Consider the following 19,182-nt stretch of genomic DNA (forward strand, 5'->3'; position numbering starts at 1 on the left):
AGTTTGAAGATGAATGCCCGGAGCCCTGTGAGTCAGATTAAAGCACAGGCACCAGCAGTGCATGCCAAGGCTCTGCTTCCAGGACCATGAAAGGATGCCAAGCCATTCTGCTTTCAATTACACGAATATTATATCTCCTGCTCCAAAGACTGCAAGCACAGATTTGACCGCTTTTCCTTGCCACCCGTTTCCAGGTGGGTTTAGGAGAAGAGTGCCCCGGCCTAGCCTGGCTGGCACTGCTGCGGCCAAGCTGACGTGCTGACACGTCCTGGTTACCAGGGGTAAGTATGAGGAAGCAGTTTTGCACTGCTTGCAAAGGCTTGGAAAGTGTTTCTGCTCGTATCGCAGGCTGGCCAACGGATTTGTGAGCTCCCTCCCTTTTCTACTGCTTCTGCCTTTTCGTCGAGGCAGGCGTCTGGGGCAGGGTGTCGCCTGGGTTGGGTCCCTTCTGCACTGCTCTCTTGTCCTTTCTCAGCAGAAAAGCACAAAGCAGCTCTGGGTGTGGATGCTGACATACAAGAGGAAAGAGAGGAAGGGAAGGGACAGGCTGCAGGATCCTCGCGTGGGGACAGGGAAGTGCTTTAAAGAGTGTGACATGCCCAGATACTGCAGGAGATGGAGAAGTTGGTACCTCTGGCTAGCAGCGGGGAGAGGGCTGCAGGGCTCTAGCAACTGGAGTCTGATCCTACAGCCACGTTCCCTGAGTAACGCAACACAGATGCAGGAAGAGGAGGCAGTGGGGATATAACGGTGAAATAATCCTTGTAACTCTGATAGCAGACTGACTGAGGACCAGTGTTGCCACTTGGTTTGTGGTTTTTGATCAACAAGTCCATCCCTGTGGGGTTCTGTCCCGCATAAATATATTTCTGTTTCTACATCTATTTTGCTCAACACTCATCTAATACAGCCCCCCATCGCCGGTCGCTGCCCTGTCTAGCAGCAGCAGTTTACTGCTGGAGGAGGGTTGTGGCAGGACCCTGTCCCTCTGCCAGCAGAGGCAATGCAGGGACCTGGCACTGGGCCACAGGAGGCAGGGGTGCTGACCAGGCTGTAGCTGGGCGTCAGGGAAGAGCTGGCTGAGGGAAACGTGTGCTTCTTGCGCTGCTGTCGGATAAACAGAAACATTTAAAGTAAGAGCGCTTCAAAAACGGTGCCCACAGCTCTGTTTCAGCCCTATTGATCTTGCTGGCAAAGGCTTGTGCGGTGTCTCTGCTTGGAACATCTGGAGTGACAAAAGCACAGGCTTGTTGCAGATCTATGCCCTTCTGCTGGGAAAAAGTAAGGTACTGGCACAGGTGGAGGCACGTGCCTTTTTAAAAACAACGTAAAAGAGGAAGGATAATCATAGCTTAAACTTGGAGGAAGAGAGAAAGCACCCACAAGGTGCAACTTTGTTCAATGCTAAACATGAGCTTACTCTGGAGAAAAGCAGATGAACCATATTCTCACCTTAAAAGACAGCAGCTTCCTTCTACTTTAGACTCCTTGATTTCAAAATAAGTTGTTTTGAGTCCAGGCTGCAGCTCAATTTGGAAGCTGATGCTCTGGGAGGCAGGTGGCTGGTACCTTGCCTCTGTGTGGGGGGCAGCTTCTGGAGGGCATTTCTGGCCACCTTGAGCATCCTTGGACCTTCCTGACTCTGGATAACCTGATAAATCCTGACAAATTGACCTGGAATGAGAGAGAGGGAAGTTGTGCTTCTTGTAGACTTTTTTCCCTACTGATGGAAACAAGTGGAAGGCCCACCCTAATTTCTTGGCTTTTTAAGCAGCTTGCTGAAATGAACTGCTTGGTTTGTGACCTGCGGCATGGGAAGGCAGGCAGGGTTGCTCCGGTCTTCTCTTTCTGAGAGAAACCAGAAACCCAGCCCAGTTTAGAAGCATGATGAGAGCGGTCTGAGCCTGGGTGTTAGGAGAAAGTTGGTGCTTCTGAAAAAATAGCTGGTGCCTACCTTGAGTCTCCACAAATGTGTGGTGGTGAAGCTGTTACAGATAAAAAAGCATGCCCATTTTGCATTCAATGAAGTACATGGCCTCATATGTGGTCGTCTTCTCCATAGCTCTTCATAAATTTAACTATATTTAACTTTGTCAAGGAGTAGCAATTTTGGTGACAAAAACATATAGCAATAAGTTGCCTCAAACTCAGAATTAACATTTTTAAACACTTTGAAAACTAAAAGTCTTCCCTGTTGAAGAACAAGAACCATTCCAGCTGAGAGGTGCTAGAGGGAAGAGGTAGCTTTGGGGAAGTTGATGACATCCTTTCAATAAAAGACCATTTCCCTTCTCTGCTGTGTCCCACAGCTGCTCTGTCTCTATTTTAAAATGTTGTTGTGCTTATCATCCATCCTCTGTAGCAGACAGAAAATGCAAGGGTACCTCAGTCTTTCAATTCCTGTTTTTGGAAAGCCTCAAGTTCTTAACCTAATGTGCAATGCTAATTTCAACGCAGTGGGACTGAAGGTTGCTATGAGACGCACTCGGGCTTCTGCCTGGGCTTTGCCACCCTTGAGCACACAGATGCTGCTGTGGGCCCTCTGACATGTGGCAGGTGGCAGGAATCAGTCTGTCTGTCTGCTCTCAGGCAGGTACCTCTTGGTGCAAGTGGGCAGCAGATTGTGACAATTTCTGCACACAGAAAAAAAATGGAAACTGCAGTAGGAAGGTTTGGTGTTTGAATTTAATGGGTTTCTCTTTCAGAGCTGGTGGGAAGACTCCCTACTCCTTTATGCATGCAGCATGCTTGGCCATTTGACCAACCGTGTGTTTCCATTCAGTCAGGCTAAAATAAATGTCATCAAACTTCCCCTCTCAAAATTGCCTTGGATGTTTACAGAGGGATACTTTCTTCCAAACTGTGTCTTCTTTTTCAGACAGAATATCATTCTCATTCTTATGCATTTTCTATTTGTTGATAACATATGGCTGCAATGTCCTAGGAAATTAAATGACACTGTGTTTCTCTAGTACTCTCTTTGACTAAACAATTTGACTCCATCATTTATATCAATATAATATATATATCAATCTATATATTGATAACATTTTACAGAACCTACCTAACAAAATAACTTGGCTGTGCTGAGATGTTCTGTTGCTCAGTACAGTTAACAACCCCCCGGCGCACACCAAACAGTAAGTATCAAAAGCAGAGATACAGGAAGGTGAATGCAGTTCTGCCTAGGAACTATTTCTGCACTTAATGCTGGAGGAAATGATTGTGAAAGAATGACTTTTGCGAACTGGTTGCATCAGCCTTTCCAGCAATGGGCAATGACTGACAAAAGGAGAGAGATATGAATTTCAGCTTGTGAAGAAGAGAGTGCGAACACTATCTATGCTCATTTTTGTGTCCCCAGTCAGCAGCAACAATAGAAGTGGTTGAAATGTGAGTTTGAAGGGCAGTGTCGTGCGTGCCGAACTCTTCAGAAGCCATGGTTTCCTTAGGGGAGCAGCCACTAAAGAAAAGCCATGCCAACTGGTATGCTTCACTGGCTGAGTAGTTAGAGGATATTGGGAAACCGTCAACATAAAGTTTTGTTTGAGGAGCACAGGCTGAAATATTTTCTCGCTCCAGGACTGTCGCATCAGACCTGCCGAAGGGTTTCCAGCTTTTGTTGTACTTGCAGGTATGAGGTGACCGCTTGGATCCCAGAGTACATGATCAGCACATGAGGAGACTGAAACACAGCATGCAGTACACAAAGTAAGTATTTACTCTCTGGTTATTCAGGATTTGGGGCTACTGCTTGTCAGCAGTACTGGAACTGTTTACAGCAGCTTGTGAGCTTTAGTAAGTGACTTATTTTCTGGTGTAGCCAATGGTGAAATGTTCTTTGGTGACTGTGGCAGGAATCATAGCCCTTCTGTAAATTAAAATCAATATTGTTCTAATTACATCCACTGTTTATAGGGTGAAGGGTGAAGGTAACATCCAATTCCCATCTATTACCGGTGTTGATTTACAGAAAAGGGCGATAGGCTTGTTTGGTTGCATATCAGATTGTTCTGCCTTTCCAGTAAAGAATGTAAATTGCTTACACAGTGTGTAAAAGGGTGTGCCAGGAGCCTATGCAGCTGTGCTTTTTAGAAGCCCTGAGGCTAGTGAAACTCCATGTGGGGGACCCCAAAATCTCTTCCAGGAAATTTTGTGGTGTTGGAAGCCACAGCCCACTTGAAGGGCCGAGATGGGGGATATGGTCTGTTCGGGCTTCTGCCTGACAGGTAGCCATACTAGAGGGGCAGGCTGATGCTGCAAAGGCTGTGAGCATTTAGATTCATAGAATCATTTAGGTTGAAAAAGACCCTTAAGATCATTGAGGCCAACTGTTAACCTAACACTGCCAAGTCTACCACTAAACCATGTCCCTAAGTGCCATGTCTACATGTCTTTTAAATACCTCCAGGGATGGGGACTCAACCACTTCCCTGGGCAGCCTGTTCCAGTGCTTGACTACCCTTTTGGTGAAGAATTTTTTCCTAATATCCAATCTAAACCTCCCCTGGTGCAGCTTGAAGCCATTTCCTCTCATCCTGTTACTGGCTACTTAGGAAAAGAGACCGACACCCACCTTGCTACAACCTCCTTTCGGCCTGCTTTTCTCCAGACTAAACAACCCCAGTTCCCTCAGCTGCTCCTCACAGGACTTGTTCTTTAGACCCTTCACCAGCTTCCTTGCCCTTCTTTGGACACGTCCAGCACCTCAATGTCTTTCTTGTAGTGAGGGACCCAAAGCTGAACACAGTACTCGAGGTGTGGCCTCACCAGTGCCAAGTACAGGGGCACTATCACTTCCCTAGTCCTGCTGGCCACACTATTTCTGATACAAGCCAGGACGCTATTGGCCTTCTTGGCCACCTGGGCACACTGCTGGCTCATATTCAGCCGGCTGTTGACCAACACCCCCAGGTCCTTTTCCACCAGGCAGCTCTCCAGCCACTCTTCCCCAAGCCTGTAGCATTGCATGGGGTTGGTGTGACCTAAGTGCAGGACCCGGCACTGAGCCTTGTTGAACCTCATACAGTTGGCCTTGGCCCATCAATCCAGCCTGTCCAGATCCCTCTGTAGAGCCTTGCTACCTTCAGGCAGATCAACACTCCCGCCCAGCTTGGTATCGTGTGCAAAGTTAGTGAGGATGAGCTCGATCCCCTCACCAGATCATTGATGATCTAACCATCTTCCCCTGTTTAGGGTTGAAACATCCAGCTGTAGCTTCATTGCTGAGAGGAGGCATAATGTGAGAGATGTAAGAGGCAAGAGCCATAGCCAATGTGCATGTAAAACGGCAGGATGTTGTGAATGGTCCTTTATGACTGCTGAGACATGATACGGCTGTACTCCAGAGATGAGTAGCGCGCCATGTTTGCAGGGCTGAGCAGCTGAAGTAGGAGAGGAAGACTGATATCACAGGATAACTCTAACAAGAAAAAATTTGAATCTGAAGTTCCTAATAAAACTGCACAAGTTTTCAATTGTTTTCAGTTGCTGATCAAAGCTAAAAATCAACACTACCTTCTCTCCTTTCTGTTTCCTACAGAAAAATGTTCAACCAAACAAAACACAAATCAATAACTATACACACCTGGCACGTGTGGGCCATCTACATGATCTTAGCTGCGAACCTCTCTGAAGAGCAAGCGCTGAAGCAGGCTTGCCCTTCATGCGATGACACTCAGCTTTGCAACTGCTCTTCCATGGGCTTGGACTTCATTCCCCCAGGGCTCACGGGCAAAATCACAACGTTAAACCTGGCCCACAACAGGATAAAGCACATCCGATCCCAGGACCTGCGGCAAGCTGTGAACCTGAGAGTCCTGCTGCTGCAGTCCAACAAAATCAGCTCAATAGACAAGGACTCGTTTCGCTCCCTCGGGAAACTGGAGCTCTTGGACTTATCAAATAACAGCCTGGCTCACTTGTCCCCTGCGTGGTTTGGGCACCTTTTTTCGCTCCAGCACCTCCACCTGCAAGGGAACTCCTACAGAGACCTGGGGGAAAGTTCCCCCTTTACTAGCCTGAGGAACCTGAGCTCTCTCCACCTGGGCAACCCGTGGTTCTCCACGATAAGGCAAGGGAACTTTGAGGGCATCGAGCTTCTCGACAAGTTGTGGATTAACGGTGGCAATCTCAGTCAGTATGAGCTGGGAAGTTTGAAATCGATTAAGAAGATAAATCACATGATTGTAAACATAACTAGTATTAATGTATTCTCAGCAATTGTCAGGGACCTTCTGCACTCTGTCACTTGGTTAGAAGTGAGAAACATCGCATTCAGTATACCTGCTGAAATGCAACTATTGAGAGTCATGTCATCGTCTTTTGCACAGAAAATTTCTTTCAAGCACACCTTATTAACAGATGCTACTGTGCCTCACATTGTCAGCATTTTAGAAGATATGCCAAAATTAGTGGAGTTGGAGATGACAGACTGTAGACTCTCGGGAACCGGACAATGGCGAATACAAATTGAAGCAAACCAATCACAGACTCTTAGAGTTCTGACAATAAAGAAATTAGATATAGAAGAATTTTATATGTTTACAGATCTTCAGCCTGTGGTAGATCTACTACCTCTTTTTACCAAAGTCACAGTTCAAAACACCAAGGTCTTCTTGGTACCATGCAGCCTCTCACGACACCTTGTGTCATTAGAGTATCTTGACCTTAGTGTGAATTTACTTGGAGACCAGAGTTTGAAGCATTCGGCCTGTCAGGGTGGTTGGCCCTCACTACAAGCTCTCAATTTAAGTCAGAATTCACTGAGTGACTTTAAAATGACAGGTAAGAGTTTGTCTCATCTAAGAAAGCTTATTCTCTTAGACATTAGCCAAAATAATTTTGGTGAGATTCCCGATGTGTGTGAATGGCCAGAAAACCTGAAGTATTTAAACCTCTCCAGCACTCAAATTCCTAAACTAACGACTTGCATTCCCCCGACGCTGGAAGTTTTGGACGTTAGCGCTAACAACCTGAAGGAGTTTGGACTGCAACTCCCATTCCTGAAGGAGCTGTACCTCTCAAAAAACCAGCTGAAGACCTTGCCTGGTGCCGCACCCATTCCTAACTTAGTGGCCATGTCAGTCAGAAGAAACAAGCTCAACAGTTTCTCCAGGGAAGAGTTTGAGTCCTTCAAGAAAATGGAGCTGCTGGATGCCAGCGACAACAACTTCATCTGCTCCTGTGAATTCCTCTCCTTCATCCAGCACCAGGCCAGGATAGCCCAGGTGCTGGTGGGGTGGCCAGACAAGTACATCTGTGACTCTCCCCTGGCAGTGAGAGGGGCGCAGGTTGGAGCCGTGCACCTCTCCCTGATGGAGTGCCACAGGTCCCTCTTGGTGTCATTGATCTGCGCCCTGGTGTTCCTGGTCATCCTCGTCCTCGTGGCCGTCGGCTACAAGTACCACGCGGTCTGGTACCTGAGAATGACCTGGGCATGGCTCCGAGCCAAGCGGAAGCCCAAGCGAGCCCCCCCGAAGGACATCTGCTACGACGCTTTTGTCTCCTACAGCGAGAACGACTCCGACTGGGTGGAAAACGTAATGGTGCGGGAGCTGGAGCAGGCCTGCCCCCCCTTCCGGCTCTGCCTCCATAAGCGGGACTTTGTGCCCGGGAAGTGGATCGTGGACAACATCATCGACTCCATAGAGAAGAGCCACAAAACGCTCTTTGTGCTGTCCGAGCACTTTGTGCGGAGCGAGTGGTGCAAGTACGAGCTGGACTTCTCGCACTTCCGCCTCTTTGACGAGAACAACGATGCAGCGATTCTCATCCTCCTGGAGCCCATCCAGAGCCAAGCGATTCCCAAGAGGTTCTGCAAGCTGCGGAAGATCATGAACACAAAGACCTACCTGGAGTGGCCTCTTGAAGAAGAGCAGCAGGAGATGTTTTGGGAAAACTTGAAAGGAACCTTGAAGTTGTAGAACAAGTCAGCAGCCCCCTTTTCAGCATATTTCCACAAAAGATAGATGTCATTGTTTTTCCTGCTATGAAATTTTTCTTTCTTATTTTTCTGCCTAAGGAGAACTTGCTTTGTTGTGTACAGAAATAATTATCATTTTACTAAATGAGAAAGAGCCACTTTAGGCTTTCCAGTGATTTGATACTCTGATCTTTCAAAATCCCTGCCAGTAACTATGATACTTGGAAACCATGTTGGACTTCAAATACATTTAGCTGAATGTAGGGTATTTCTGTACTTTTTCCTCCTGTTACCACATCCCCAACTAGTTCCTAACAATGCCATTGTAATTTACAAATGAAAGTAAAAGCCAAGTGCTTCAATATTCCCCTGGGTCTGTTCGTCTCCTTTAGTTTATTTTCTGTGCCATCATGCATAGCATGGCAATTAAAATTAAATTCTGAAAAAAAACCTGAGGACTTACATTAAAATAACCCCTCTGAAGCCCTACCATTGCTGTGCAACACAAAAAAAAAAAAAAAAAAGACAGTATTGAATATGTACTTCCATTCACAAGTCTGTTATTCTGGCTAGCTATGCCAGGGTCCGTAACCACCATGAACAGATTGGGTGGAGCCCAACTGGAGATTACTCAATACCTGTGAAGGAAGCATCCTGGCACCTTGTACAATGACTGTGGTGAAATCCAGAGGCCTTAAATCACTGGTTTGGTTTGGGTTTTTTTTTTTTTTTTTTCCTTAGGCTTCTTTCTCCCTGTGAATGCTTGTTTCTCCCTTCATGGTCAGCACCACGTTTCCTTCTACCTACCCACAGAAGTGGCTGAAACCTTCTATTTGTGGGGCACGAGGCTGTGTTTCTAATGAGCTGGCTAGATGATGTTGCAGACTGGCTCACTTGTTTCTGCTCTTCTACTTTGCACAGCACGTTTAAATAATCATTGGGCCATGCACCCCTTACAGCTCTACTTAGTTTCCTTTATAACCAGTGAAGAAAATCACACTGATAAGAGGCAATTCATCTTTCTACTTCAGTATGAGGTACCTCCTAGAAATACTGTATTGTTCTTCACCAATTACAAAGGGAATCTAGACAAGCAGGTAGATACAGATGTTTTTATTAAGATAGCTGGTCCCACCCCGGGTGCCTGGAGTCACAGTTGTTTTGGGTTTCTTGTGTTTTAGAGGTTCTTGTGGAAACCTGAAATTGTCTCTGAGGGGATAAAGTTAGGCATGGGTTTCTCTAACTCGGCACTTTGATGCTCCCTTTTGCTTGTGTTGCGGGAGCTTAAGCACCGGAGAGTCTAAATGAATCTGGATTAAACTTTAGACGTGCAATTATTTTGTGGTGAAATACCAAAGCATTGGCATATGGGCTGAGTATTTGAAAAATGGGGAAATTTGCTTATACACATGTGTTTGTGTGTTGGTATATATGTACATATTCATATATATGTATATCTGTGTACGTACTTGTACGTACGTACTTGTACATACGTATATATTCACACTCCTGTGTGTATGTGTATACGTATATATACACATGAGCTGATAGTTTCTGTGGGTGTAGCCTGCAAACACCGCTTTCAGTTTTATTTTCCTGTTATAATGATATCTCTAGGGTTAGTCCAAAGTGCACTACAAAAGGATTTTTCTGTTCACTCTCTTGGAGAAGAATAGCTCACGGGCTAATCAAGGCTGAACTCCAGGGAAGCGACGAGTGAATCATCTAACAGCAAACACTGAGCACTGATAAAACAGATTAGGAGACGGCGTGCCTAGAGGTAAGGAGGGAAATACGTCTTGCTGGTCATTTCAAAGAGAGGGTCAGAGAGAGAGGTAGGAGAAGCCTTGGCTTTCACACAGTACGCTCTTAGTGCAGACCCAGACTTTTATGGGTTGGCACATTTAAAAGTACTGATAGCATTACTGCTCTTAGGCCAATCAGATCCCCGAGGTGGGAATTCCCCTGCTTACACTGCCAAGGCTGATTGATAGGTTTAGTGGGAAGGAAACAGCAGTGCAAGAGGAAGCGGGGTAAAGAGCGATCAGTAAAAGAGAGATGAAAACACAACATAGGTTAACCAGCATGCAGGCACCAGCGCTGGAACTGGCATCCCCAGGAATGTTTTCTGCACAGAGGTGAGTTTGCAGGCAAGTGGAGTCTGGAGGTGCAGGGAAAGAGAGTGGAGCTGCAACGCCAGAGCAAGAGGCAAGGCGGGAGCACTGGGAAGATGCTGTCTAATCTCTGCCACCAAGTCCGAGTCCTCTGCATGGGGGATTCAGGGTGCTTGGGGCTGCTGGGCAGGGGCCAGCTCCTGCCGGACTGCAGGGCGGTGAGGGATTTCTGGCTGCCAGCAGAAGTGGAGCAGGCAGCTGCAATCGCAGGCAGCTGGCAGGGCTGCATGGCAGGCAGGCAGGAAAAGGAAGGCTTGCTGGGAGAGCCAGGACATGCTGATGGGAGCAATGTCCTTCAGGAAAGGCGAGGGAGGAAAGCAGCAAATTAAAAAGAGACAAGTCAGGTCAGACTGTGTGATTTCTTCTCAGTTTCCTCATGGGAGGGTGCCTTGTATGTGCTTTATCCTCTTTGTATGTTGTCCCACTTGTGTGTCGATACCGGCTGCCCAGGGAAGGCTGGGTGTGAAGGTGGGCTGCGTTTGTTTTAGAAATTCAACCAGGAAAGAGCTCCTTAAGCAATGGTCTCAGGGCAGTGGAATCAGCTGTCTCCTCACCTAATTGCCCTGTTGCACATCCTCTGTGTCGGAAACAAGAAGAGGCATGCATGGGGGGGGTGTATACACATACATACTACTAAGGCAATGCTGGTGGGTGATAGATAGGACATATGTAACCCACACACAACCAAGTGGAAAGAAGCAGCTTTCCCCAGTCTGCTTGTGGATCGATCTCTTCACCAACCAGTGATCCTCCCACTGCAGACTCCATAGAACTGCTCAAATTTACCAGCCCTCATTTAGCCCGATAGTGTTCCCCAAGCTAGAATCAATTTGCACGCTACTGGCATGCTTTATTTTAGCAGTTACTTTAGCCTTTAGCATTTGCTAGCATTTATAGAACCTCATTCTGTTGGCACTCATGGTTTTGTTTAAGAATATGCGCATATTTCCTCAAATACTTCTACTCGCCTGGGCCAGGGAAGATAACCCTGAGCATGTCTGATGTCTCGGACCCTTTGTCCCTAACCCAGAAACACTTCTGAATGTCTAGTTCATCACAGCGCCTTATGGTATAAAGGCATCTGTGCATGTTTCTGTATTTTTTAGTTGCATTTCAATTTCTATGTGGCTTTTTTTCTTCCCAGGACAACAGGGGAAAGTGATTCCTTGGTAGGGCAATGATATCGTGGACTGGGGCTATATTTCTGAGTGGGTGCAGAGAGACCTGAAATGACCCTGTAAGTCAGGGTCTTAAGCTGAATTATTAGACAGGAATGGGAAGGGGAAAAGAATGGCTGAAAATGAATGAGGGTGGGAATGGGATTTCCCTGAGTGTCTGCTCACATTACAGATGAGCAAAAAAAACTGGAAGAGATGCTCAGGGAAGTGACAATAAAGAAAAGCATCCTGTACCACCAAATGGGCTTCAGTCCTGCAGCCCTTGGTTGGTTTCAGACTGTTAAGGTGGAGAGCCGTAAGGCTCAGCTGGTATTTTCCACGCAATACCTGCCCAGTTCCCTTCTGTGCTGCCAATTTTCCATCTGTAAATAACCTACCTATAGATAGATTTTGATCAGCCAGGTTGCCTGGTTGTTTCTTTTTCTAACAGTAAGCATTTTGACAGCAACTTTAAAAATACCACTTAAATTTGTTGCTTGTGAAACTTCTCTTTCTCATAGCTTTGCTCCTATGGCCTACAGCACTGTGTTATCCAGCCAGACTTGCAAGACCAAAAAAGCCCTGTAAAAGAGCCTCAGCTGGACAGCAGGTGAGCGTAACTACAGATTGCAATTTTTTGGGTAGGATTCACATGGACAAATATCTAGGTATCATCTAAACTGTGGTGCTCCATTTTAAGTCGATAGGGTCATTTCTCTTGGAGTCATCGCATCTTAATGCGGGTGTCCAGGAGACATGATGTGAATTGCCCCTACAAGTTGTTATTTCTCTCCATTGACTTTGGGTGACCAGCTCAGCTTTGGGAATCTAAAGACAGGGGAGAGGACTGTGTCCGTCAAGAGCCAAAGCTCTACATCAGAGAGAGACAGAGGTTAGAGGAAAATAACACAAGAGGTCAAATTGTTTATAGTTATTCAGGTGGGAGGAGATGGAATGTTGAAAAAATTATCTACAGCTTTTCCTCCTCTCCCCATGTGCCCAAACAATCTCAGCTGATTCTGCCCCTTTTGAATAATTGTAAGCAACTCTGGCTAAAAATAACGCAACTAGAAGGGTAGGACTTGTCTGTATAAACTTGCCTGCATGGGTCAGCTATTGTAAAACAAATTAGAGTATGAATTCAAAGTACAGTAGATCTTCTGCAGAGAGTCTCGGTGGGATGACTGAAGCAGGAAGTGCTTCTCAGTGAACCAATCTAACCTGATTAACCTGATACAGAGCCCACGATGATCTCTGGGAACCTGTTCATTGGCCTCTTTGGGGTCGGTTCACTTTTTTCACCTTCAGTAAAATACCCACTGAGGTAGAGGAGTTTGTGACACACTGGGGAAACTTACACTTTAAAAGTGCTCTTTATCCTTGTCAAGAAAGCATGAACAAAAAAAGGGTTATAATTCAATATGTAATAAGGGTATTGAAGGGAAAACAGTCCTCTCAGTCTTCAAGAATTGTTTTTCCAACTCCTCAGAGGCACAGAAGAATTAAAGTCACCTTGTTGGAAGTAAGGACAGGCTGGATATTGCAGCAAGCTCTGTAACACAAAAAGCCATGTCAAATCAGTACTATGAAAGGCACAACTGTGAGAGGAAAGAGAAGTGACACAGGATTCACAGCTGTGTGGCTTCTCTTGAATCATTTCAGTCCAGAAGATGAGGAACAGGCTGTGGGTCTGGAAAGAGCTGATCTAGTCCAGCTATCTGATCTGACCTGCACGAGGCTCCAAAAGCCCCTGGCTCTTCCTCATGGCTGGGCCTGACCTGCTCTCTGCCACAGAGACCCAAAGCAGAAAAAGCCACTGGCAGAAGAGAAGGATGTGACAGTAAAAAGGAAGAGCTAGGAGTTGGTAGGTTGCAATGGTCAGTTTTCCCAGCTTAAGTTTCATTAGCAAGTATCAGACTGATGGCTACATGATAATGGTGGCCTACACAGACATCCAGGCAAATATTCGTTTCCCTGCTCCTAGCACATTTACAATCAGAATAGCCAAAGGCAGATAAAATGAGGAAAGGGCCTGAAACATATACAGCCCTCTTCTCCCTATTGTCAGAATTGTGATTAGACATATGCTTGAAATGAGTATTAAATGTGAACATCACTATCTCCCGCAAGACGCTGACTCTTCTTGATGTAACCAGGATTTGAAGCACATACAGGAGACTCCCTGTAGTAAGACATGAATACACAAAATAATATTCACAGATCCAGACAAAAAAGACCTAAGGTGGGGCTGAGGGGGGATGTACGGGGACTATTTCCTAAACAAGCGAAGGATCAGATTAGTAATAATGTTGTGATTACTCAGATGTTTAGCTGAATCTGCAAAAGATTTGTGCAGCTGTTAATTGGTTTGATAGTCCTCATTCTAAAATCAGAAACCACAGGGAAAAAAAGAGTAAATTCAATGTATGTAGCATTTAACAAATGATTCTGGAATATTTGTGTGCAATATGCCTTTTTTGACTAATATCTGTTTCATCTCTGAACAGTGTTAAAAACAAATATATTTATAGTGCCTTCAACAGGACAGAACAGTAAAAGTTATGTTTAGATATATGCAAAATGTACCTTATTAAAAACTAATTGTTCATCGTATACTTGCTCTGACTCTATTTCATATTTTAGGCAAAATAATGACTATACGCACCTGGCACGTGTGGGCCATCTACATGATCTTAGCTGCGAACCTCTCTGAAGAGCAAGCGCTGAAGCAGGCTTGCCCTTCATGCGATGACACTCAGCTTTGCAACTGCTCTTCCATGGGCTTGGACTTCATTCCCCCAGGGCTCACGGGCAAAATCACAACGTTAAACCTGGCCCACAACAGGATAAAGCACATCCGATCCCAGGACCTGCGGCAAGCTGTGAACCTGAGAGTCCTGCTGCTGCAGTCCAACAAAATCAGCTCAATAGACAAGGACTCGTTTCGCTCCCTCAGGAAACTGGAGCTCTTGGACTTATCAAATAACAGCCTGGCTCACTTGTCCCCTGCGTGGTTTGGGCACCTTTTTTCGCTCCAGCACCTCCACCTGCAAGGGAACTCCTACAGAGACCTGGGGGAAAGTTCCCCCTTTACTAGCCTGAGGAACCTGAGCTCTCTCCACCTGGGCAACCCGTGGTTCTCCACGATAAGGCAAGGGAACTTTGAGGGCATCGAGCTTCTCGACAAGTTGTGGATTGATGGTGGCAATCTCAGTCAGTATGAGCTGGGAAGTTTGAAATTGATTAAGAAGATAAATCACATGATCATAAACATAACTAGTATTAATGTATTCTCAGCAATTGTCAGGGACCTTCTGCACTCTGTGACTTGGTTAGAAGTGAGAAACATCGCATTCAGTATACCTGCTGAAATGCAACTATTGAGAGTCATGTCATCGTCTTTTGCACAGAAAATTTCTTTCAAGCACACCTTATTAACAGATGCTACTGTGCCTCACATTGTCAGCATTTTGGAAGATATGCCAAAATTAGTGGAGTTGGAGATGACAGACTGTAGACTCTCGGGAACCGGACAATGGCAAATACAAATTGAAGCAAACCAATCACAGACTCTTAGAGTTCTGACAATAAAGAAATTAGATATAGAAGAATTTTATATGTTTACAGATCTTCAGCCTGTGGTAGATCTACTACCTCTTTTTACCAAAGTCACAGTTCAAAACACCAAGGTCTTCTTGGTACCATGCAGCCTCTCACGACACCTTGTGTCATTAGAGTATCTTGACCTTAGTGCGAATTTGCTTGGAGACCAGAGTTTGGAGCATTCGGCCTGTCAGGGTGGTTGGCCCTCACTACAAGCTCTCAATTTAAGTCAGAATTCACTGAGTGACTTTAAAATGACAGGTAAGAGTTTGTCTCATCTAAGAAAGCTTATTCTCTTAGACATTAGCCAAAATAATTTTGGTGAGATTCCCGATGTGTGTGAATGGCCAGAAAACCTGAAGTATTTAAACCTCTCCAGCACTCAAATTCCTAAACTAACGACTTGCATTCCCCCGACGCTGGAAGTTTTGGACGTTAGCGCTAACAACCTGAAGGAGTTTGGACTGCAACTCCCATTCCTGAAGGAGCTGTACCTCGCAAAAAACCAGCTGAAGACCTTGCCTGGTGCCGCACCCATTCCTAACTTAGTGGCCATGTCAGTCAGAAGAAACAAGCTCAACAGTTTCTCCAGGGAAGAGTTTGAGTCCTTCAAGAAAATGGAGCTGCTGGATGCCAGCGACAACAACTTCATCTGCTCCTGTGAATTCCTCTCCTTCATCCAGCACCAGGCCAGGATAGCCCAGGTGCTGGTGGGGTGGCCAGACAAGTACGTCTGTGACTCTCCCCTGGCAGTGAGAGGGGCGCAGGTTGGAGCCGTGCACCTCTCCCTGATGGAGTGCCACAGGTCCCTCTTGGTGTCATTGATCTGCGCCCTGGTGTTCCTGGTCATCCTCGTCCTCGTGGCCGTCGGCTACAAGTACCACGCGGTCTGGTACCTGAGAATGACCTGGGCATGGCTCCGAGCCAAGCGGAAGCCCAAGCGAGCCCCCCCGAAGGACATCTGCTACGACGCTTTTGTCTCCTACAGCGAGAACGACTCCGACTGGGTGGAAAACGTAATGGTGCGGGAGCTGGAGCAGGCCTGCCCCCCCTTCCGGCTCTGCCTCCATAAGCGGGACTTTGTGCCCGGGAAGTGGATCGTGGACAACATCATCGACTCCATAGAGAAGAGCCACAAAACGCTCTTTGTGCTGTCCGAGCACTTTGTGCGGAGCGAGTGGTGCAAGTACGAGCTGGACTTCTCGCACTTCCGCCTCTTTGACGAGAACAACGATGCAGCGATTCTCATCCTCCTGGAGCCCATCCAGAGCCAAGCGATTCCCAAGAGGTTCTGCAAGCTGCGGAAGATCATGAACACAAAGACCTACCTGGAGTGGCCTCTTGAAGAAGAGCAGCAGGAGATGTTTTGGTTTAATTTGAAAATAGCTCTAAAATCCTAGACAGGGACACTAAAGAATGAATATGTAGCAAATGTACTCTGGATTTGTTTCTCTTGCCTGTTCGTCCCATTCCCTATCTTTACCATGAGAATAGAGAGCTGTGCTACTGTAAATTCTATTACTTTCTGTGAGATTATTTTCCTTTTGCAGCCGTGGTTGTGAATTGTTGTACTGGTCTGGGCTGGAATAGCGTTAATTTTCTTCATAGTTGCTCCTATGGTGCTGTACTTTGGATTTGTGACCCAAACAGTGCAGATAACACCGGGATGTTTTAGTTATTGCTGAACAGTGCTTGCACAGCATCAAGGCCTTTCCTGCTTCTCACACTGTCCTACGCTGGGGGTACATGATAATTGTGAAGGGGACACAGCTGATCCCAGCTGACCAAAGGAATGTCCCATACCATATAACATCATGCTCCACAATAAAAGTTGTGGGAAAGAAAGAGGAAGGGAGGATGTTTGGAGATGGTGTTTGTCTTCCCAAGTAACTGTTATGCCTGATGGAGCCCTGCTTTCATGGAAATGGCTAAACATCCACCTGCTGATGGGAAGGAGTGAATGAATTCCTTGTTTTGCTTTGCTTGTGTGCGCGGCTGTTGCTTTACCTATCGAACTGTCTTTATCTCAACCCACGAGTTTTCTCACTTTAACCCTTCCGCTTCTCTCCCCGTCCCACTGTGGGGGAGTGAGCGAGCAGCTGTGCAGTGCTGAGCTGCCTTCTGGGGTTAAACCACAATAATTGTCTACACGCGTTCATCAGCCGTGTTAGCAAAAGCTGTTTCATTTAAATATTTAACGATGAATAGTTGTTTAGATATACAACTATGTAGTTTATATAACTTTATCTTTGCAAAAGCTTTAGGAGATAGCCTGCCTAGCCAAGGGTTTTTCTGTATTCTTTGTATAAACCACTTCTAATCAAATGCAATGAATGTCAGTTTGTGCAGCAAGGGTTTTTGTCCTAGCTCTCCTAGTTAGTGGATCTAAGGACTGATTCTCAGCAGTATTTCACAGTCACTGTAAGTTAAACATCCAGCTCTCCTGAGGATCGTGGCAGCAAGGCTTAATGTAAAAATGCACTTTCACACTGCGGTTCTGGCTGTTGTAGCATATATGTTCTATGGCAGACAACTTTCTCCGTGAAAGACACCTACGGACAACGATTTCTCTCTATTTTCATTGTACCATATGTGGGAATAGATGCTTCAGAGTAGGGTCCAAATACTCTTTTGACTTGCTCAAATGGAGTTTAAGCTATTCTCAGCTAGAATGTGGGAAACACTAATATATATGTAGTCTTTGAATTCAACACCATATTCCTCTCTGATCAGCAGCCTTAGCACAGGCATGAAAAGGGTGTTTCCTACCTTTCTGCTCTATCTGTAAACATAATCCACAAAATCAGAGGGGGTAAGGAGCATCCCACCTCAGACATTGTGTTTGCTGTCAGCTGGGGCCATGTTTTCTCGAGAAGATTGCTGGGACAAGGCCTCTAATTGCTGAAAAAACGGAATAAATGGGAGGCTCTGGCACCAGGCTCTTCCTTCAGAGATGATTTAAAAACAAAGGGGTATCTTAGGTGATGCCTGCCTTGCAGCCACAGGAAACTTCAGATGAACCCTAACAGCTTGAATCTGGTAGGCCAGAGGGACAACTAACTTCTGGATCATTTCAGGGCTTAGCCACAGTGTAGGACATTTCCAGGCACGTACAGAAGCAGACCTTAAAAGCCTTCATGTGGAAAGGCCTACAGCATTTTGCTGTATCTGTGATGAGATCATGTCCAAGTTAGCGGTTTTATTGTTGTGTTTTGGTCTTGGGCATCTAACATGTACAAAATATCTGTTCAAACACCTCAATATTTGTAATTGAGTTGGTACATTGGAAGTCTCATCTCACAGCTAGTTACCTGTTGTGATACTGCTTTTAGGAAGTTCTTCTCTGCACAGCCAACGTGTCAGTGAGAGCAGAAGTCCCCCTGCCCTTTGCCAGCCATTGAGAAGGCTGAGGACAAACATTCTTCCATTACACCCACAATTAGGTAACTCTGACAGCGTAACGCAAATGAACGATTTATTTATGTGCACTTTTGCATATATGAATACAGGCATAACGCATGATAACAATTATTAACTTTGCTACTTCACCTAAGCAAACAAAGCCACCTTCTTTCTATGTACTTAAGATTTGCTCTTTCTTTCATTTACTTAATGTTTTTTTAATTACATCATTTCATATTTTTAGCATCTGAACCTTACCTTCATCAGTAGATGGCTTCACGCAATCTCTGCTTTATTCTCATATATATATATATTAAAGTGTAAATTAAGCTAATCTGTATTTCTGATTTCTAATAACAATGTAAAGATTCTTAAAATACTGATCATATTTCGTCTGAGCTCAAAAGCTACTTCAGCTAGGCTAATTACATTTTAAGACCAGTTTCTCTGATTCCTAAGCAGAACTGCCCATTCTTGCATAAACACGCTGGGTTTCAATTCCTCACAGTGTGGTCAGGGTAGTATAGATGTCAAATATTTGCCACTGAGCAGCAAGACATGCATCCATTTTGACCTGTGTGTTTGTTGTTTTTTTTTTTCTTTTTGTTATTTTTAAAAGAAGCAATAGCAACATATGGCATTGGCAGTTAGGGATCGTAACTTCGTCCTCCTGTGTTTGAGAAGCTGGTTATTGGAAGTTGGCCCTTTTGAGCATGGTGACAGTAAGTCAAAGAGGACTTAGTACAGGACCTCCACATATAGGCCTATCTGACTACCAAGCACACCATAAACGTTGCTGTGGTTAGAGCTTTTTGTAAATGGCGTTGGAAGATGTACGAGTTAGTTACAATACAAGAGCTGCTGAAAGAGGTGAGGGAAAAAAAGCTAGTGGTAATCTTGTATTACCTTACCTTAAGCAAAT

The 19,182-nt window shown here is 45.5% G+C and overlaps 2 protein-coding genes across 4 annotated transcripts; both read left to right on the forward strand.

Moving 5' to 3' along the window:
* The first annotated feature begins 250 nt into the window (after positions 1-250).
* On the forward strand, positions 251-8,217 carry LOC309592710 (toll-like receptor 2 type-2). 3 transcript variants are annotated; one of them, XM_082316432.1, is made up of 3 exons: positions 251-281; positions 3,635-3,711; positions 5,543-8,217. In XM_082316432.1, exons 2-3 carry the CDS (start codon positions 3,677-3,679, stop codon positions 7,923-7,925), a joined length of 2,418 nt encoding a protein of 805 aa, XP_082172558.1. In that variant the 5' UTR covers positions 251-281; positions 3,635-3,676; the 3' UTR covers positions 7,926-8,217. The 3 variants fall into 3 exon arrangements, with proteins under 3 accessions (XP_082172558.1, XP_082172557.1, XP_082172556.1); XM_082316431.1 differs by lacking the exon at positions 251-281 and adding an exon at positions 3,283-3,393; XM_082316430.1 differs by lacking the exon at positions 251-281 and having other exon boundaries at positions 3,283-3,711.
* Positions 8,218-9,648: 1,431 nt separating this feature from the next.
* On the forward strand, positions 9,649-16,444 carry LOC309592715 (toll-like receptor 2 type-2). Its single transcript, XM_082316445.1, has 3 exons — positions 9,649-9,704; positions 11,777-11,865; positions 13,899-16,444. The coding sequence occupies exon 3, from the start codon at positions 13,907-13,909 to the stop codon at positions 16,256-16,258; it is 2,352 nt and encodes a 783-aa protein (XP_082172571.1). The 5' UTR covers positions 9,649-9,704; positions 11,777-11,865; positions 13,899-13,906; the 3' UTR covers positions 16,259-16,444.
* Positions 16,445-19,182: the final 2,738 nt, after the last annotated feature.

The sequence above is a fragment of the Platalea leucorodia genome (genome assembly GCF_965183815.1).
Source record: "Platalea leucorodia genome assembly, chromosome: 6".
In the NCBI taxonomy this organism is placed as follows: Eukaryota; Metazoa; Chordata; class Aves; order Pelecaniformes; family Threskiornithidae; genus Platalea; species Platalea leucorodia.